The sequence below is a fragment of the Microtus pennsylvanicus genome, chromosome 1 (assembly GCF_037038515.1).
Source record: "Microtus pennsylvanicus isolate mMicPen1 chromosome 1, mMicPen1.hap1, whole genome shotgun sequence".
Taxonomy (NCBI): Eukaryota; Metazoa; Chordata; class Mammalia; order Rodentia; family Cricetidae; genus Microtus; species Microtus pennsylvanicus.
This window is the reverse complement of record NC_134579.1, coordinates 20,591,235-20,613,898: the sequence shown is the minus strand read 5'-3', so window position 1 is coordinate 20,613,898 and position 22,664 is coordinate 20,591,235. Positions and strand designations below refer to the sequence as shown.

General features: G+C 33.6%; 1 protein-coding gene across 1 annotated transcript in view; it reads right to left on the bottom strand.

Annotated features, from left to right (window-relative positions):
• Nucleotides 1-2,381: 2,381 nt before the first annotated feature.
• The window catches only part of Ncam2 (neural cell adhesion molecule 2), a 395,876-nt gene continuing 375,593 nt past the window's right edge, over nt 2,382-22,664 (bottom strand). Inside the window, exons 16-18 of the mRNA XM_075958727.1 lie at nt 11,883-12,087; nt 9,133-9,252; nt 2,382-3,326 (exon numbers count right to left, since the gene is read on the bottom strand). Of these exons, the coding sequence (XP_075814842.1) occupies nt 3,215-3,326; nt 9,133-9,252; nt 11,883-12,087 (437 nt within the window). The 3' untranslated portion in view covers nt 2,382-3,214. The remainder of the gene's footprint in view (nt 3,327-9,132; nt 9,253-11,882; nt 12,088-22,664) is intronic.

Genomic DNA, 22,664 nt, shown 5'->3' with positions numbered 1-22,664 from the left:
TTTCTTTAAAGGAATGTCATGCTATTATAAAGGCACAAATACCTGTTAATTATTCAAAATAAAGAGATGATTTTAATATACAAATAATTGCTATAACTTATAATTCATTCGATTACTAATATCTATTTTATTTATATAGATTCTTAACACAAAATCTAAGATTCATATGAAGTTTGTTGGGTCAAAACTCTTTTGAAATAATGATATAGGTATTAAGATTAAAAAATAAAAGTTTTAAAGACTGTTAATGTTAGGCATTAGTATAAATAGAACAGTAATATATCTTATCCACAAAATAATAAATTAACCTGTTGAAATCACAATTTTGATGCATTCAAACATCAATGTAAATTATTTTGAAATATCTGTGTCAGTTTTAAAAATACAACGTGTATTAAAATTCAAATATTAAATTTTTCTCTCTTGGGGTGTCAAATATAGATTGTCATTTTATCAGCTCCTAAACTTACATTTGCGCCTTTTAAATTGGTGTAAGGTTCAGATTACCTTAACAATACTTAAATTTTGTCCAGTGGACATTTTGTTATAATATGTAAGTGGACTTTCAGATAGTAAAAGTTACATAAATTCATTTAGACTAAAATAGAATTAAAAAATTGAAAAAAAATCATTTCAGGCTTACTTATAAATTGAGAATTCACTATATGGCATTCTCATTTGGAAACTTTACAAGCTGTGTGATTAGGAGAATTTCTTTGAAATTTTAAAAAATTTACTACATCAATATGTTGTCTGCAGAGCATTGATTTCTAGGACACCACAAATTCAGCATCTCTGAAACACCTGAAAGCATCTATGGACTCTATCCAAAGTTATCCAATGGCTCCATACGATGACAAAAGATTTAAGACTATGTGTATAAATTTAATTCAGTTTTTTTACATAGAAAAACTGAAGACATGATAAAATTAAAGCTTCAAATTGAGAAACCACAAAAGATATTTTGCTCTTCTTATTTCTCTGTTCTTGTGTTATACAAATATGACAATTTGAAACATGCTAAATTGCTTTACCAGTCATACAAATTATTTTATATCATTAATTTAAAACCATGTCATTCTATTGAGGAAAAACTCAGTGTTCATGGCTATTGCTTCATAGACACCACTACTAAGCCTGTTCACTTACACAAACAAATAAATTCAAGTATTTTGACTAATTTTAGTACATTTGGTACAAAGTAAAACAAGCAAAAAGAAGTACACCTTAAAGAATGAAACTAAAATGACCTGGCAAACATAAGCTAAACATCCTAGACAAATCAATCGAGAAAATGTTTGGTAAGCAAGTTTGAAAAGGGTTAAACTGGTTTGTTTGCTTATTTTAGATAGACACCATTCAGATTCTTAATTAGGCACAGATTTCTGTTTTGGGTTTTTTCCCTCTCTGTCTTTCTCTCTCTCTCTTCAGAATATGCCAGGATGGGCATCAAGGAGAGACCCCTGCAATAACCCAGAATTTCCCACAAAGCACTGTGAAGATTAAAGCATCTTTCCATGCAGTTGGGCACAGTTGGTCTAGCTGACAATCAGCAGGTGAGGTAAAAGACACAATAAAACATTTATCTCTCCTTCCATGGCAAGTTTAAGCACTTTACCAAGAGAAGCATTCCAGAGTGGCATTAATGTTGTATATAATTTTCAAGAAATTACCTCAAAGTATAACAGCAGGGCCATCTTCAGTGTTAAAAATATTCATCCAATGAACTATGAGAATGTGGTCTCAAATGCACCAATATTGGAGCTATTCACTTGGTACCAGAACACCAAAGTCTGTGAGGAAGAGGGAGACTACAGTAGCTTTAGGAACATTGACTTAAGAAATCATTTAACCCTGCTCCCCACCTATGTATATTGATAGCTACAAATCTTTTTTTTTCCTTTTACATATGTTAAATCATAGTTCAGACTTTGACCTCAGGGAGTTTGCATAGCTTGTAAGTTAGTAACTATCATATTCTTGTGTAGTCCTTAAGAAATAATATTAGAAAGTCTATATAGAATAGCTAAATGATTGTTTTAACTGTAACTGTTTATTAAATACCTTAAAATTGGTGTAAAATGGATTTTAAAATGTACTATTTGAAAATAAGTCAATAGTAGCATTTCAGTTCTTCAGTCCTCTTGGAACATTTGAATGTTTAATTAGTTCACTCTAATATATACTTTCAATGTTATTAGCCACTTACATTGAAAGAGGGACACATAATAATAATAATAATGACCACCTAAATCTATATACCAAAACATATCTAATATGACTCGAAGTACTTAAAAACAACTTTATTTTTGATAAATTATATATATAAATAAAAATAATCATGTATTTATAAATATATCAAGAAAGCATGTTGGTATTTTCCCATTTAAATTCACTTTATTTGAAGCTGAGGGCAGAAATCAATACCATTTTTACTTGTAATACATTTACGTTTTGTGTAATCCACTGTGAGTGAATATGGTATACATAAAAAGAGATTTAGGGAGTTTTTCTAATCTAATTTTACACACAACTAATCTTCTTTCTGATGTGTAACAGTTTAGATCTGGTATCACTGTATCCAAGATCAATGTCAAAAATGCAATGTGGTCATACGTTGAAATGAGTTCTCTAACATTTTTTCACTTACTAATATCTGCAAAAGATAACTGACTGGCTCCTTCCAGCCTGGGTTCCCTGAAATTTTCTTGATAAAAAGTATAACCTTTGTTATGTGCCTTCATCTTAATCTGAAAGCCATTTTAATAGTGTGTTTGCCCAAGATAAGATTCATAAACATGCAGGGCTTTTGTACACATTTATCTCAGAATAATTTTGCTCTGCCTTCTATCACAACCTAATATTTTTGAGAGCTGAAATACATCCGTTGGTGCTACATAAAACAAAATTTTAAAAAGAAAAGCCCTTTAGCCATATAATAAATTGTAACACTTCAGTCATAGAATCAAACTGATACCCAAAACTGGTGCCAATCAAGACTTTATACTGAAATACTAACAAAACCAACAACCACAACAGCAATAAGAGAAGGAAATGAACTGTGACAGGAGGAATTGATCATATGTATATGTGTACAAGCTATTCCAAGCTAGACGTTTTCCAAGAAATTAAGGTCAATGGAATAGTTTTGGTCAAAGTGTCACGGCAATCCAATTGCTCTTTGCGGTGCTAACCAAGGTGCTGAAACTTGTGGTCATGCTTTGCTGTCATCTTCTTTAGACTGGATGATGTCATTAGACACTTTAATTTCTATAGTTTCTGCATTTAGGACTTCTTTTCCATTGTCTTCTTTTAAAGGCAATTTTCTGGAAATGAACAGAGAGATTACAAACTAAATTTCTAGAGATAATTTAAAACATGTTTCTAACCATTTCAATAATTGAATTTCATTTTGCAAATAAAACATGCTATATTTTACAGAGAAAAAGTAAAGTTTATTTAAATAGTTTTTCCTCTTTGAAATTATAACATTTTCCTTCCTAGTCCTTCCTGCTAGCATTCTAATATATTTTCAATTGTTATCCTTTAAATTCTTAGCCTCTTTATTTCCATATGTTACATGCATATGTGTATATATATCTTCAAATTTATTTTGAAATTCAGCCTACTCAGTCACTATAATGTTCCCTATATGAATATTTTCAGGCACATTTCTTTTAAGTTTTGAAAGAATTTATTACAAAATAAACTAGAATGTAATAAAATAGTTTGCATTTGCCATTACCATCATAAGAATGTAAGGTGATACACAGAATATTTGAAAAATCTATTTGTAAATACAGGTGAGCATAATTGTTCATTGTGGATAACTTTGATTTTATAATTTAAGATTAAATTAAAAATAAATTGCCAGATGATGGTAGTCATCCTTAAATCCTTTCACTCAAGAGGTAGAGGCATTAAAATCTCTTTGAGTGTGAGGCCAGCCTAGTCTACAGTGTGAGTTTTAGGACAGCTAAGGCGACACTGAGAAACCCTGTTACAAACTGCCTCAGCTCCCTCAAGAGAGGTTTTTCTGATTCAGAGGTAGCAGAAAGAAAAAAAAAAAAACACTGTGTGGTTTCAAAATGGCAGCTTCCTGAACCATGCTAACAGCATGAACTCTGGCTCTTTCCAGAGGCTGAGCACTTGAATGGTGCTTGTGAGGAGTATACTGCAAGTTACTTGGTGGAAGCATAGGCCTACTCATTACTAGAGTTGATGTGGTAAGTGTGGCTCCCAGCTGGCTGTCTCAGAGGCAGTGAACAGACCTCTGACATGTAGGACAGAGCCAAAAGGCAAAACAGCCTTAGTGCCAGCCACACTGCTTTGCACTTTAAGAAATGTCCCAGTCAGAAAAGGATATACAATAAAGACAGATTCAGATTTTTCAAAAAGACCTCTAAATGGGTCACAATGTTGGATAAAAATAAGAAGTAGGCTTGGGAGAGAAAAGGAAACGAATATAGATAGTTTTAAAGGAAGTAAATGGTTATAAAAAATAAAACAAAGTCTTTAAAGAGACAAAGTACAAACAGTCATAAATTAGAAGGACTAAAGAAAAATACGCTATGCAAAGATGGAAATTACATGGCAAATCTGGATTATTCATATTAGTTTGTTTTTCTTGAATTTTTGACTGTGAAGGAACTAAGTACAGTGAGACATTTCATTGTATGGGCCAGTAGGCTAAGCCAAAATATTTTAGAGGTATCTTGATGTCAAAATTTGGGTCTAAGGATATATTGCTTTGGAAAAGAGGTTCTAATTTTGTTTCCACAGTAAATGAGAACCTGTGGATTCTTACCAAACTAATGTGTTTGATGGACCAAAACCTCCCAAAAGGTCTTCGTGAATTCTCAATTACTTCACCCAACAAAAATGAAGGAAGCAGTTTGGAGAGAATTATGCTCAAATTCCCAAATTCTGTCTATAAATGTTTGTTTACATTTAAAGGGTGATATGCTATAGAGATGGATACTTTGCATTAGCATAGATTTTGGTTTATGGATGCAAATTTAAGGCCAATTTTGTTATATGTATATTTCTGCTCTTAATTAAGGTATTGTGTTTGTGCAGCTCATTTAAAAATGTAATGTATAATTAAGAAATACAGGTTAATAGATAGTCATCTATAATAGTCAAGTTTGTAGTTATGTCAGTTAGGTTTTCTAGATATATAGAAATATATTTGATTTAGATAGATATTCTATAAATTTTTCAGTGATCTTCAGAATATTGCATTTAAAATGTTTTAAGAGCATAAGACTTTCTATGACAATGAGACACATCTGGTACTGGCAGCACCACTCTGCTTCAAGAGGATGATGGGTATCAAAGAGGCTCCCTACATAGTTTTTAGCCATTTGGGCAAGAAACTGCTCATGTTTGAACTTTTTGACTGGAGTTGCAGGACCCACAGTAAAATGACCACTGAAGCTTACTAAAGAATTTGAGACAGTCCTTCAGGGTTCCTGCTTCATGAAAGAGTCTGAAAGACATTCTGCAGGAGACAGAAAAAAGTGACTAACAAACTGCCAATAAATGCACAGCTATCTTTGAAATTTCCTGGTCTGTAGAAAAGTCTGCCAGTACTATGAGCCTGTAGGTTGAAGATGGATTCCTAGAAAAATGTTACAGAAGAACTCTGGGTAACTGTTCAGGTAGCAAGTTGTCTCTGTAAATTCTAAAGTTTTAGAAGTTGCTGAAACACACTCCCTTTACTTAGGTAATATTATATCCTTCTGTGGTCTTTGATGTAGTTGAAGAATAGATAGTTATAATTATAGTTTTCCTTATTTTATGATAAAAGATAAAGTAGATATAAATATTGTAACTATATTTCTTGCTTAATAACTGTTTTGTTATATGTAGTTTTACTACATTAAAGCTAAAACCTTCCTTTTTATTTAAACAGAATAGGGAAAATAGTGTGGGAAGTTCTCCTGTATATGTGTTGCTTTTTTGGTTAATAAAGAAGCTGCTTTTGGCCAATGGCTTAACAGAATATAGCCAGGATGGAAGAGATATATAAAGAGTAGGTTGAGTCAGAGAGAAGCCATGTATCCGCCTGCAGGAGACAGACATGTCTGAAACTTGCTTGCAAACCACAGGCACATAGCAATAAAGAAATTTATAGAAATAGGTTAATTTAAGATAGAAGAGCTAGCTAAAAATACACTTAAGCTATTGATCAAACAGTACTGCAAATAATATAGTTTCTGTATGTTTATTGCAGGAGCAGGCAGGACAGAAATCTATGGCAACAGTGGATAAATTTGATTTCATAATTTATGTTTCAATTAAAATAAATTAGCAGATGGTGGAGTCATCCTTTAATCCTTGCACTTGAGAGGCAGAGGCATGAAGGTCTCTATGAGTTTGAGGCCAGCCCAGTCTACAGAGTAAGTTCCAGGATAGTTAAGGATACACTGAAAAACACTGTCACAAACTACCTCCAAAATAAATAAATGAATACAATAAAATAATTAATTTTTTTGAATTATTAAAAGCCTACATCCTGACTTATGGCCATTACTTGGTTTATCACCTCTAATAATTATCACATTAGACTGACCTGAACTCTTTATATATGTGTCACAGTTGTGTAGCTTGGGCTGCTTGTGGGACTTCTAGCAGTGGGAGCAGGGGCTGCCACTCACAAGTTGACTGACTTTTATGACCCAGTTCCTCATACTGCATTGCCTTTCTCAGTCTTAAAACAATGGGAGGAGCTAAGTCTTATAGCAACTTGATATACCATGCTTTGTTGATACTCATGGGAAGCCTGCGCCTTTCTGAACAGAAGCAGAGTAAGAGTGGATGGGAGTCATTGTGCATGAGTGTAAAGGGAATGGGAGGATAGGTGGAGAAAAAACTGCATTTGAGATTTAAAATAGAATACATTTGAACAATAATAATAAAAATAGTAAAAAATAAGTGGGTGGCATGCCATTACAGTTAAAAAATATTTGAGTCACCAATACCAATATTATTTTGAAATTAAAGGAAATTACTATTATTTATAAAGTTAATCCTTATATTTTATAATTATATATTTTGGGGCATTTTAGTATTATTTATATTTGTATTTTATAATACTAATGAGTATATGTTTTGAGAGTTGTTTCTTACAATGAAACAATACCTGCTTTTTAAAAGATGTATTATTTATGTATATGAATGTTTGTCTGCATATACATATGTGCACTGAATGTGTCCCTAGTATTTCTAGAGTCCAGAAGAATGTGTAAGGTTTCCTGAAACTGGAGTTGCAGATGGCTGTGAGGTATCATGTGGATACTGTCTGGAAACTGAACATATGTCCTGTATAAGAGAAACAATTGATAGTAAACACTGAACCATGTCTACAGTTTCCTTGTTTTTTTCAATGAAATTAAGATAGCTTTATTAAATTTTAATTAGACAATATTGAATGAAAATTTTCTTTATTTGTATTACAACATTCACTAGTTCAGTATTCCATCTACATGCTACCTTGGGAACTAATACTTCCTTCTTTGACATAACAATGCTCTAAATGTTCACAAATATGATTTCAGCTGAACTTAGTCTACATGTTATATGGGAAAATTAATGTTGATACTTTAGTTCTTCTGAGTTCTCTTGCAATTTATATTATATTACGAATAATGAGGATAAACTATTTGTCATGAAAGTCCAAGCAATTATGCTAAAAGTAATCCATTTAATTCAGGGAGCAGTGATGTAACTGATTAAAAGGGTGGATTGTCAGTCCAGAAAAAGAGTAAAAGAGAGAAAGACTAAGGTACTCTTTGGTACTTGCCTGGCAGTCAATTCTATGAACAACAATACTAACTAACAACACTGCTAGTCAAGGCAGCATGATTGCTAGAGTAAGCCAAATACCCCCTTATTGTATTGGAGACCTGTTCCACAAAAAGGGTATCCATTCCTGATATTAGAAACTGGTTAAAAATAATGATTGAGAAAGTGTTAGGTACCAGATTTGATCTTATTACTGTTGTTTGACTAAGTTGAAAAGTTTCCATACTTAATATGCATGCTTTTATACTTTGAAGAATGCTTCATTCAGTCTTAATCATTGTTTACATGTATGGTAGTCAATGCAGTGTCTCAGAGCTACTCATATGCTTTCAATAAGTAATAGTTGAGAAGTAATAACTAAGGAGGACATTAAAACCAAACACTCAAATAACCATTGAACATACAGAAGATGGGTTAAATGAATGAGTCCAATAGAGAGAATTTTCTTGAATTGTTTTCTTCTCAAAATTATTGTCATTGGTAACATGATCCAAATGAAGGGATAGCTGTCTAACCTTGACTAGTACAGTCTTAACATATCAATAGCTTCTCATGGATTAAAGGCATGATTTACAAGGTCATATATTCTCTTGCTGAACAACTTACTATTAATGGATTATGGGGCAGGAATAATCACTCCATTCTATTGTAAACTCATTGATGAGTCTATCAGACTCCAAAGGATAGATAAACTCTTGGTCACAGAAGGCACATGTTAAATACTCTTTTAATCATGAAACAAAACAGTGCCAGATGTGAGAAAATGAGTTGTCCAGAAGAGAGAGGTTGAAAATTTGTGATAAGATGAGAGAGAGTAGAGAAAGGAGGGATTGGAATGCATGAAGCATGTTTGTGAAATTACCAAAGAACAAGTTTAGTGAGAGTAAAACAAGTTTAGTGACACTATGTGAAATAAGAATTTGGTTAATATTCTACTCATACTGCAATAGTTATCAATAGTCAGCATGGTAACCCATTTCCTGCCACATACATATTTCAGTAAAATTTATAATTTAAAATATGATTTTCCACAAATTATCAATTAGTCTTATAAAATCCAATTCTGAAACACATCTTTTTTATTGTTAACATTTTGCATGAAAATGTAAATGTATACTTTAAGGCTTAAATTTTATGATATTGATAGAGAATTTTCAAGTGAAATATCTCAATAAAATGGACTTCTGTAGCAAAATGATATATAATTTAAAATACAAAATAATTTTATTAATAATGATATTTTAATTTAGTGCTACAAATAACTAAAATGCTTTACACTTTACTGTTACTTGTCTGCAAATATAAGCATTTGGAGCTACATACTCAGGTTCTGTTAATGGTGTGGTTTCGTTTGGCTCATTCACTGGACTGCCATCTTCATGATTAGTGATTCTTTCATCCTCTGTTCTCATTTCCACTATTGGTTCTTTTGACCCATCTTTCCTAAAAAAAAAAATTAAGATATTTAATTCTTCAATGTGTCAATTGCTCATTTGTTACAACACACACACACACACACACACGACACTTTTAAACTAACCAAATATAGTATATTTTCTTTTGAATTCATATTTCCATGATTTTTTACTATGTAACTGGAAATAAGTAATGCAGTCTCTTTTTATCATTACCGTTGTATCTTTGTTACTGTTGCTTCCTGTTAGGAAAGGTAGTAAACATTTGTAAGTCTAGTGTCCAGAAACCAATTAGGAATATTGCAAATTTGAGGCCAGCTTTGACTATAGAGCAAGGCTATATTTCATAAAGATAAAAGAAAGAACATTGTTTTGAAAAAGTAGTTTGCATTTTAAAATCTATATTTTAAAAACTAAAATAATTTATTAACAGCAGTTTATAAATATTTTCTTGCCTAATTAGGAAAGAAAGTGAAACATTTTAAAAATAATTAAGAGATGTATAGTAGCATTGGAGACAATCACTAGAAATATTCAGTTAAATGATCTTGGAAATAAAATATACATGCCTTCCCAAAATTGTAAGTTTATTTCATCTATAATATTTACCACAGGTCTCTCTCTATATATAAAAAAATATACACAGCAACAGCAATACTAACAACAATCTTATTGATAGAGTTTACCAGACAAAGAACAACAGACAATTACTAGAATGTAAACTATGGTGAAAGAAAGAGAAATTGTACACTAAATTAATCCCATTGTTATTAATATGTCACATAAACTTTCAGTTGAAACTAACTTCTGCCTATTGCCTTTTTGTTTCAATTTCAAACTAAAGATATTATATTTGGAAGACATGAAACTTTTTAAGTAATTAATTAATTTATTTATGACATGTTTTGTGAGATGTGTGTGTTTTATAAATGTGTATGTATAGATCTGTGGGCACGTGTCTGTTGTGTGTACTTGTGGAGGATATATAAAATGATTTAATCTGAAATTCAAGAGACAGCCATAACAAAGCAAACTCGAAGATTAGCAAGGTAAGAAAAGCTTCAGTGAATGACAAAACCTTGTGTATGCATTAGTAATTATTAAATGTAATATTGCTGTATTGGTTTAATGATAACATGAAAATGTAGCACAATAGTAAACACAAAAAAGGATCCATTCCTATGTGTCTAGCAGATATGGTTAAAAGATATTATGATTTGTAAGGAGCACATGTCAATTTCATTTATCAATATTTGTGTAAACATAGGTGAAAAGTGAAATTACTGAAAAGATTCTGGATCTCAACATCAAGTCCATTAGAAGTTTAATTTAAAATAAGGAACATAGCACTTTTGTGAGGATTATAGAAAGCTAACTTAATGAATTTTTATAGATCAAAACTTCCAAAATAGAATCAAATATAGAAAATTAAAGAATTTTAATAGATCAAATGTAAATGTGTATATTTTTGAATAGCAAGATTTGACATTCAAATAAATCACGAGAATAATTAAAGATGATATACAATAAATATGAATTATAAAATAGCAGAAATAAAATGTAGAAAATGTTCTTGCTCTGTGGCATTTTGAACCTCAATTGAGAAAATGCAAAGTACATACTGTCCTGTAGGTTTTTCTAATAAAAGTTTTATTAATTAACAATAGATGTGGAAAGGACCATTACTATGAACAGTGTTAAGTGAGGGACAAGCCTGGGAAACATAAGAAAGGAAGCTGAAAGCATCAAAAGGAGAAAGTCTACAAACAGCATTCATCCATGGGGTCAGCTTCAGTTCTTTCCTCTAGGTTCCATGCTCTGTTTGAGTAACTAGCAGAATATGCATATGATTCTGATATACATCTAATCATATGCTATTATATACATAGTAAAACAGTACATAATAGTTTATTTTCAAAATGATACTGAACAAGGACTAAATTTTTTTTAAAAAAAAAAACATGTTTTAAGAGAATAAAATCCTACTATGAGGCAAACTAAATTAGTTAAATTTTATATCTGACTCTTACAAGGCTACAAGTGGGAAAAAGAATAGATAATATTAGATAATAAGAAGGAAACATTTTCCGAATAATTCCCAGAAGAGAATCAAGCTTAAGAAGTGGTGGAGTGAGAGAGTAATTTTATATAAGTACAAAACTGTCAAAGAATAAATTTAAAAATACTTATTTAAAATATCCTGAAATGACCAAGCCCCAATGTAAGCATTCAATAAAAACTCCTAAAAATTATAGTGAGTGAAAGAGGTACCAAGACACTACATACTGAAGCACCCCTCCACATGAAGTTTTAAATCAGAAAAAAAATCTGGTTGTGGAAAATTCAATTACTAGCAGTTGCCTGGGTTGGGATGTAGACTTTGAAAGAGCATAGGTCAAATTCTTGTACATTTCACAGTCTTGCTCCTTAGAAAGAATTTGTCAAAAATTTATTCATATTTGTGAGAATGCATTAGATAGAATATTCCCTGTGTATATTTGTATGTACATATATTATACAGATTGAAGGCCTGCCCAGAGAGTAATATTTGCACTGTATTCTAGTTAAACACCTGATGTGGCTTAGAAGAAAGCCTCCAACAAAGCACACAGGATGAACCTGTGCTTCACTCATGGGAGAGAATACTGGTATACTCACAGGTACGCCGCCTTTCCTTCTTCAAGTTCTTTACTTTTTCCGCTGGAGCCACTTTTCTTCCCACACATTCTCCTAGTAATGCACATTAGTAACCCACATTGTCGAATGAAGAAGCAGCTGACATCTGTTATCACAAGGATTAGCAAGAGGGCAGCGACTCCGAGGCCAATAATGGCTCCTAGCCCAAGACCATTAAAAAGTGTGTCTTAAAAAAGAAAAAAAAACAAGCCTCATAAACCACCAAAATACAAAATATGAACAACTATTCTTTAACTTCTAATAAGACTCTAATATACTCAAATATAGATGAAGAAAATAGTAGGGACTCACAGGTGTCAATAACTAGATTATTGGGACTTCTTGTCTGTCTAATAATCATATTTTATTACTGATTATAAGAAATGATGTTAAAAAGTTAAATATTTTTCAAATTATCTTTAAAAAGAAGATAAATAACTTCTATTCAACGTAGTCTTCAATTCATTTTAGGGAAGTAATGAATTTTATCATATCACAAACCATGCCTGACCTAAGTATTTTTCATAGGTAATCATACTGTTAAAAATCTATATGACTTTTATTAGAGAAGGGTTATACAAGTGTTTAGTATGATGATATTTTGGTATTCAAACTAAAATTTAAATTGGATGGCTCTAAGGACTTGGCTTTGACAGAGGTGACAGATTCTTAAATGTCTGCAAAGGATAATTTTGAAATCATTACTTAAAAAACAAGTGGTTGCTTTTGTTTTGCATGTAATATTTTAACAGATTAAAAGCATTATACAGGTATGATATTTAAGATACTTTACTAGTTGTTATATTAATAGGGCACATTATAACCAAATACATTCGGTAGGTACATTTCTTAGATGAGCCGATTTTCCTTGGTATTTGTTTATGGGTAGTACCGAGTGTTAGGCAGACTGTGTCTGTGAAGAGGTAACTGGGATGAGGAATCGACAAAAAAGTAGACATACTGAGAGTCCTATGTCTGTAGTTGAGTATGACAAGATTACACAGTCCTAATAGTATAAGTAGGAAAATAAGTGCTATAGAGAATACATTGAATATTGTATTATCTAGAGGAAAAGGAGGTGATATAATGGCTCCATATACTTGTCACTATGAATAGCAATATATTCTAAGAGTTGTAGGACACTCTTAAATTGTACAGCTCTTTAATGATAAAATATATTTATATCAAAAATAAAAATTAAATGGTCCTTTCATAATTATTAAGGAACCAAAAATAAAAGTTATATATTCTTTTATCCTACATACATAGATGCATAGATTATGCATGAAGCTAAAGATTTATCTTTAAAATCCTATGTAAGCTCCATGGATTGCTTGCTGTACATGATCCAGAAACCAAATTTTCAAAAATTTTTTGAAAAAAATTACAAATGAGGTGAAACTTTATACTTCATTTAAATTCCTCTCATAGCTAAACGAAGCACATGACAATAAATTCTACAGATCAGTGTTACTGTGCCTGCTGAAATACAAATTTCACATATGTCTGTTCTAATGATATATCACTGCTTTGTCCTGCAATCCAAAGCATCAGAAGACAGAAAATCTATGTTCAAAGCACAGTTGTACTACGTAGTTATAAACCTTGATCTCCTTTTTCCAATCCTAGGATGCCTCTCTATTTAAATGAGCAAACAAACACTAGACAGCAGCAGAAAGGCATTTGGGAAAAACTTAAGATTCCTCATATGAAGATTCAACAAGAATCAGCTTTTATTCTCATTGCTTCCATATTATCCTTTAAACAAATGGTTAACCCACATTGCCAGTGGTTAAACATGAAGCTAAGCTGCAAAGGTGTCTCTGTTCATCTCAAGCAAAGGGCTGGCAGAATCTCTTATTAAATACTGATTACTCTATTTTTAAGTATAAATAGCATAAATTATTTTCTTTCTTTCATTCATTCTTTATTTATTTATTTATTTTTTGTTGAAAACATTTCCACCTCCTCCCAGCCTCCCATTTCCCTGCCACTCCTCCCACTCCTCTCCCCCTCCTCCCACTCCTCTCCCCCTCCTCCCACTCCTCTCCCCCTCCTCCCACTCCTCTCCCCCTCCCCCCACTCCTCTCCCCCTCCCCCACTCCTCCCCCCTCCCCCCACTCCTCTCCCCCTCCCCCCACTCCTCTCCCCCTCTCCCCACTGATTACTCTTTAGAAAACAAATTTTACAACATAACCGAGGAAGCCTAGTTAGCTTTGCAATAATGAATATTTTGTGTATAATATTTTGGGAGTTTTATAGGTGTATTGATAGCCATTTTTATCTTTAGAAAAATGTTATTTGTAAAATGTTTTATATAATTTATAATAATGAAAACTGATGTCAAAATAGTTTTAATTTCCAAGAAAAACAAAATTAAACACTTTAAATATGAGATTAAATATACAATATTTGAATTATTTTCATGTAAAAGCAAAATAAATTTTGCTACCAAGATGATAAATAAAATGTTTATATTTTAAATAATTAGTTTCTATTTTTCTTCATTTTATTAAGAACTAACATACACATTTAAATGCTTAAATTTTTCATACATAACATTGTATAACAGTGATTATGAAGACTACCTCTTCATTCTCCCGAGACCAATTTACTTTGGTACAACACTTTATTTATAACTTGGATTTGCAGACCTACATTTACATACACATATTTATTATAATATTGTGATTTGAAGTCTAACAGGAATTTCAAAGACATAAACAATTTTCTTGTATAAGTTAGCAGTGTAATTTAACTGTTTAGAAAACTGGAATGTAACACAAAGCCATCAATTCAAGTATTTGAAATTCATATTTGCACTCACTTTTATAATATTTATTGTGACATGTTACAATTTCATGAAAAATTTATAACATAGAAAAGTAATGTTTTTATATTTCTACCTTATTTGAATGAAATTTCAGGTCCAAGGAAATCTTTGACGTTGAACAAAAATATTGTAGAATAGACACCTTTAACCCAAGGTGTTCTACAAACAGTTACAAATACTACCAACATAGTAGACTTCACCACATAAAGATATAGAAAATATTTATGATGCATTTTTCTTTATCATGAATTGAATAAAAGCAATTTAATGGCTAGTAGGATCAAATGAAGAATATAAATTACATAATATTTTCCTGTCAAAAGCTTCTTTATATTGATCTTTCACATTATTTCTATAAAAATTAATTTTTTGTTAGAAATGTATACAATCAAAATGTTTAATTATAGAGAATTAAGTTGTTATGTTGGCTTATGATTATTACTCAAATCTAATAAAAGAACCACTGAGCAGTTTCTGTATTCCATTTCTCAGATCCATTGCTGAGAAACTCCAACTCCAATAAATTTAGAAATTAGATACCCAAGTTAATATCTTCCTCAAGTAATTACAAATTTGTGTTCTTGCTTCAAACGAATCACAAGTCAAAGCACTAAAATAGAAAAAAGGGAATTAAATTCAAATTTGTTTTATACATGTCATATATTCCTATTATAAAAGACATGCACTATAGAAACAGTGAATTATTTTGATATTAAATTTATTATCCTTGAAAATATGAATATTAGTTTTAAAAAACACTGTTCTAAAAGAGTCAGAGTATCCTTACTTTTGACTTTTGATTTTAGAACTTTAATTCTACTCTATTTATTGTGTGTAAATTTATTTTACCCTAAGTTTACTAAATATTTTTCAGGACTTGGCAAGCCTTGATAATGACATAGTGAAGAAGTTCTAAGTTTTATTTTAGATATTCATTATTAATTTCATTACAAATTTCTCAGTGCTGTAAAAAAGTAGGTTACAAGTACAGAAAACAGGACAGATACTCAAAATATTTAGGTTTTCACTGTGTTATTACACACCCAATTCTCTCTGTTCTCACATTAGAGATGGGTCTTTATAATTCCTTGGTATATGCTGCTGATTAAACAAGGTAGGACAACACACTTTTAAATATCAATTGATAACTCTACTATCAACATATACAGATACACTTATATCTCTGCTCTCTGCAGAAGAGGTTGTAAAAATAAATGTGATGTGTATGTGTCTTCTATCTCAATGGAATTTTGTCTATTGGAGAATAAATAAGGAATACCTAAGTTTTTATTATGTCCAACAGAAGTAAATTTAGTGTTGATTTTGAGCAATTCTGAATTAAAAAATTTAAATTAATTGATGGTGCTTTAATATTCTTTTAAAAATATGATCATTTAACCTCAAATGTTTGAGAATGCCTTGTGTAACAAAAGAAATTTGAAATATGGATACAATGCAATAAAGGATACACATGAATATTAACTGTTCTGGAAACAGTTTTAGAAAGTATATGCTGGAAAAGAGAAGCAGGGAACAGAGAAAAATGCATAGCTCAATAAAATCAATAAAAAGTAAAAATAAAAAGAAAGTTATATATCATAAAGCATATTCAAACGTATCTTCCTTAATTGTTATTTGTATAAAAGAAAGGCACAATTAACTCAAATTTAAATTGTATGAGAATTACATATTAGAATCTTAGGGATGAGATGTGTTAAAGAAACAGAGACTGGCATATAGCCTGTAGCAACAAGCTTCTTTCAAGGAGAGTTTCATCACTTCTGTTCCACATTGCATGGCTGTGACCAAGCAGCATTGCAGAAATGAAGAAGCCTAATTTCAGGGCACCAATAAAGAGATAGAAGAAAATCATTCAAGGTTGTAGAAAAAGGAGATGTCCTACTGCACTATATGCAGACATGGATGTTAGAATCTCCAGAGAATAACCAGGCAGAAGATGTATAATAAACATGAAGATTGCTGAAAAACATCCAAGATTTAAGGGCAAACAAAATACATACTTTTGTTAAGAAGGGAAAAAAAATGTCTGGATTCTGAGGAAAGATCCATGTGTGCTGTGTAGAGAGCTCTCAGCTTGCAGTGAGAAAGAATGACAACCACAAAGTAAAAATCAGAAAAAAGGCTCAGAAAATCTGCCCTTGTTTTCAGTAGGAATATTTTTAAAAGGATCAAAAGTAGGACTGAACATTCCATAAAAAAGATATGTACATAATAGCAATAGTGGGAGGAGACTGGAAAAACTGAAGTGATTATGGCACTCAGAAAGAATTGCCTAGGAGAGCGATCTTGTAGATTCAACCAATCAGGCAAACAAGAGCTACTCCAGTTATGATCCAAGAATTTTGTTCAGGGACCATGCAGAAACAATAGGAATTGGCAACATTTCAATATGAACTTTTTACACATATAAGGATGAAAATAACAGAACCACTGTTTTCAAAACAAGATATAGTACAATCAGAGTGTGAGGAAAGGTTTTGAGAGGTTATGACACAAAATTGGAAGATGAAGCAAATTCACAGTAAGTACCCACTATTTCAGAGATACCAGAGTTATGAGACATCTACTAAGAAAAAACTGCAAGACGTGTAGGCAGCCACAGAGAGAACAGCTGTGATGCAAACAGCAGACCTGGAACCCAAGTTGTTTGCCAAATGGTTTTGTCACTAAACTCAGATGCTAGAAATAGAGTTAACGGATTTAGTTTAATTTTTTTCTGATTCATTTTGGTGTTGCTTTTGCTTTTGTCGAATCATTCCTTGCTATTCCTCTAATTTATACTTTTGCTATGGGAATGTTTATTCTGTGCCATTATATGTCAAAACCATTCAACTTATGTGTCAATGTTTTAAGGACTCAAAGTTAAAGACTTCCTTGTGTCTCAAAAGACACTTATGATTTTGAAATTTAGAGGATTGGTGGTGCAGGATCCAGGTGCTTCATAAGTTGTACTGAATGCACTTAGTAGCCAGAGAAGTCCATAGTTCATGGAGTCCAAGAGTATAATGGTGTTTGAAGTGAGAAGTCTCATGTTTGAACACAGCTGGAGGCACTTTGGGGGATGATTTTGGAGATATTAGAAGATAATGGTTAGCTTGGGTTAACCAGTTACATTTCTTGTTCTTTCCATCCTTTCTGTAACTGTAATCTCACCAGGTGGTGTACTGTTGCCATGTTTCTGTAATATGGACTAAGTCACCTCAAACTGTACACCAAAATATAACCTTACTCTCTTATTGGTATTTTAGAAAAACTCTGACAAAGGGAAATAAAACATCAAAGAAAAGAAAGATCTGAATAATGAAAACTTTATAATACTGTAGAATGAAATTGAAAAAGACACAAAATAAGGTCCAATTGTTTATACTATAAATTAGAAAAAAAAATATTGTGAAAGTGACTGTGTTGGGACTAATGAGTCCTGGCCTTCAGCTGCTCTTCCCTGCTAGAACCTTCTAATTGAAGTTACTAGAAGCTGTGCCTAGCTTAGAGGATCAGAGGATGGGATTTTCACCTGTTGGCCATTGACTGCAGTGTAATTAAGCCTCCATGGTGCTATTAAAGAGGGGCTTTTGGTACCAGTGTTGAAAGGTCTGCTTGTCGGTCTGTGTTCTCCACCTCCAGTTCCTTGCCCAAAGCTCGCGAACTGGGGTCTTGATGTGGGAGTCTGCCGTTTTGTGTAGATTTCATTGGTTAAATAAAGAGATTGCCTTGGCCCTTTAAGAAGACAGAAAATTAGGTAGGCAGAGTAGACTGAACAGAATGCTGGCAGAAAGAAGCTGAGTCAGGAGTCACCATGATTCTCCCACTCCAGACAGACGCAGGTTAAGATCTTTCCTGGTAAGACTGGTGCTACACAGATTACTAAAAATGGGTTAGGCAAAATATGAGAATTATCCCGTAAGAGGCTAGAGCTAGTGGGCCAAGCAGTGTTTAAAAGAATACAGTTTCCGTGTAATTATTTTGGGTAAAGCTAGCCGTGCGGGCGGCTGGGTGCCAGGAACGTAGCCCCGCCTCTCTTAACACAACAGGGTCTAGCGCATAGAGCGCAGACCAGACCGCGTTGTGCGGCTCTCTGTGTCACCAGAAAAGGTCTATTAACTCAACACAATCACATATGAAATTTCAAATTCACTCTTCACAGAAACAACTAGTAAACACCTTTAAAATCCATATAGAAGGATAAAAGTCTCTGAAAAACAAACTAGCATGCTCCACAATTCATGTTCCCTGGATTCTTTCTAAATCCACAATGTCATGAATGTGTATACAATAAAATCTGGGAGTAAAACTGTCTGAGATAAGGAAGGGGTTTAATGATGAGGGTATGGAAAGAGGGTTAGTAGAAGAACAAGGGGGAAGTTTAGAATATGTTCAATATACAATAATTATTTTATGACAATAACAGGAATAAATTAAATGAATACAGTGGAAAGTAAAGTTTGAATATTTTATCTTGAAATTATAAAATATAGTAATCAGATATACTACTCATAAATCACTTAAACTTTTTACACAGAGATACTTGTTTTGTATATGAATGGACCTTATTACTTCTATTAGAAATTTTAGTTAGTTTTTCATCTGTCCTTTATTCATTATTATACTTAAGAGACTACTGATTTGAAAGTACATAACTTTAAAATCACAGAAGCAAGCTGATATGTTTGTTAATTGTCATAGTTGAACACTTTTGTTAAACTACTAAGTGTGGATTCTTACATGTTACAATATGTGGTCAGTTAATTTTGTTCTAATTATATATTAAGAATATATAATTATATGAAGGCTGGGAAGCTTAGAACCCCCATGAGTATATTTAGTATACCCTTTATATTAAATATATTTTGTGTAAAACATTCCTTTAAATTTACATCTCTCTATGTGCAGATTCGAAAAGCTCTTAAATTTGAACACAGTTTCTGTGTGCAGTTAATTAACATGTGAATTCACAAGTGATCAGTGGTCATAGAATGAATATCAGTGAAGTACTCAACAACAAATGGGACATCTACATCACTCCCTGAAGACACAAGACTCAGAGAGCATCACATATGAGATGAAAAATTTGGTACAGCCAGAAATTATGGGAATTTGGGGTGGACTATTGTTGTCTGGATAGGATAGGTCCAATGCAATCATGAAAACACAGTAGCTATGATGAACAGTGCAAGTCTGTCTATCAAGTCAGTTAACACTCTTGCATGTAAGTGAAAGGATTTGAGGACTCTACACCTATAACTGAGGAGATACTGGCAGTTGATTACTTCTGAGGAACAGATAATATGTTTAATTTAACAATGTGACTCCTGGCTGGTCTGCCATGCTCCAGTGGATGGCCCTACATCCTGGGCAGTAAAAAGAGAACTTGTGAGTATTTAATAAAAATAAAAATGTAGGACACGAGGTTGAGGGTTCATAGAGAGGAGAAGTTTGATCTGAAAGGTGGAGTAGAGTGTATGAAATAAACACATTGTGTAAAAATCTTAATGACAATACTATATAATATTAAATTGTGATCAGGCATTGTCTTAATTTGTATTATCTTGCCGTGAAAAGACACCATGACAAAGGCAATTCATTTAACTTGGAGAATTGCTCAGTTTCAGAGGCTTAGTGTCTTAATATCATAGTGGGGAGCACAGGAGATTTCAGGCAGACAAGGTGCTAGAGAGGTAGCTGACAGTTCTACATCCTGATCTGCAGGCACCAGGAAGAGACTTCCCTGGCATGGGCATTTAGAACCTGAAAGTTTATCTTAGTAACTCACTCCTGCATCATAGCCACACGTCCTAATACTTCCAATACTTTCAAACAGTTACACTCATTGGTATTATTGGTAAATAATATGATTGTATGTGTGTCATTCAGAATTCAGCTTGCTCATGGCCTGCCCTGAATGGATAAATCTATTCTATTGTAATTCATATTAATTTTAATCTGAAACAAATATCTGAACAACTGCAGTTTAACTGTCCATTTGATGCTTTATACTGCATTGAATAGGAGGCCAAAAATCATTGCATGTTTCAACAATGAAGATGCATTGAAAGATTATCTATTATCTGCGACGCACTGCGCCCCCAGTCTGCACTTTATGCGCTAGAACCCAGTTTGCGAGCTTCGGGCAAGGGGCTGGAGGCTGAAGAAACACACGCAGAGACAGACTGACAGACGGACCTTCAATCGCTGGTACAAAAGCCCCCTTTAATAACACCATGAAGCCCAGGCTGGCCTCGAACTCGTGATCCTCCTGCCTCTGCCTCCTTCAGCAAATCCTACCGGCGTGCGCCACCACAACCGGCATTTTGCATGCAAATGGATGGAAATAGAAAACACTATCCTGAGTGAGGTATCCCAGACCCAAAAAGAAGAACATGGGATGTACTCACTCATAATTGGTTTCTAGCCATAAATAGGGGTCACAGAATCTACAATTGGCGAACCTAAAGAAGCTAAGTAAGAAGGTGAACACAAGGAAAAACATATCGTTATCCTCTTGGATAAGGGAAGTAGACAAAATTGCCGGGGAGAAAAGTGGGATCTTGGGGGTGGGGTGGGAAGGGGGTAAGGGGAGATGGGGAGAGAAAAGGTAGAAGGGAAGGAGGGGGGACTTGGGGAAATAGGAGGATCGGGATAAAGGAAGGTTGGATAGGGGAGCACGGAACCACAATCCTTAGTTAAGGGACCCACTTTAGGGTGGGCAGGAGAATTGACCCTAGAGGGGCTCCCAGGAGCCCAAGCTGAGGTCCCCAGTTAGTTCCTTGGGCAGCTGAGGATAGGGAACCTGAAATGACCCCATCCTAGCGCAATACTGACGAATATCTTCCATATCATCTTAGAACTTTCATCTGGCGAGGGATGGAGATAGAGACAGAGACCCACACTGGAGCACTGGACTGAGCTCCCAAGGTCCCAATGAGGAGCAGAAGGAGGGAGAACATGAGCAAAGAAGTCGGGACCACGAGGGGTGCACCCACCCACTGAGACAGTGGAGCTGATCTACTCGGAGCTCACCAAGGCCAGCTGGACTATTACCAAAAAAAGCATGGGATAAAACTGAACTCTCTGATCATGACGAACAATGAGGGCTGATGAGACGCCAAGGACAATGGCACGCAGTTTTGATCCTACGCAATCTGCTGGCTTGGTGGGAGCCTAGCCAGTCTGGATGTTCGCCTTCCTAGATATGGACGGAGGGGGGAGGACCTAGGACTTACCACAGGGCAGGGAACCCTGACTGCTCTTTGGACTGGAGAGAGAGGGGGAGAGGAGTGGGGGGAAGGGGAGAGGGGTGGGAGGAGGGGGAGAAGAGTGGGAGGAGAGGGAGAAGAGTGGGAGGAGGGGGAGGGAAAGGGGAGGCTGGGAGGAGGTGGAAATTTGTTTTTTTTCTTTATTCTTCTTTTATCAATAAAAAAATGTTAAAAAAAAATAACACCATGAAGGCTTAAGTACCCTGCAGTCAATGGCCAAGAGGTGCCAATCCCATCCTCTGATCCTCTAGGCTAGGCACAGCTTCTAGTAACTCCAATTAGAAGGCTCTACACAGGGAAGAGCAGCTGAAGGCCAGGACTCAATTGGTCCCAACATCATGTGAATTGAAAAAAAAATTGTCTACAACACAATGATTGAAATTAGTATATATCTTCCTCTGGAGCACTTTTCAATTACTTCCCTGATAAGTTGGGTGGAGAAGTAAATTCAGTATACCTCAGATCTTTAATTACATTTGTCATGCTTAGTTTTAGTGAAACTGACTTTTTTATTTCTATTTTATTATTTTGTTTGGGAACTTCAATCAAGTCACATAATGAATAGAAAACAATATGAAAATAACCAAATACTACTAAAAAGAAAAAAAATTAACTTTAAAGAATGTGCTTGCCTTATAAAGTATTTACTATTAGCTT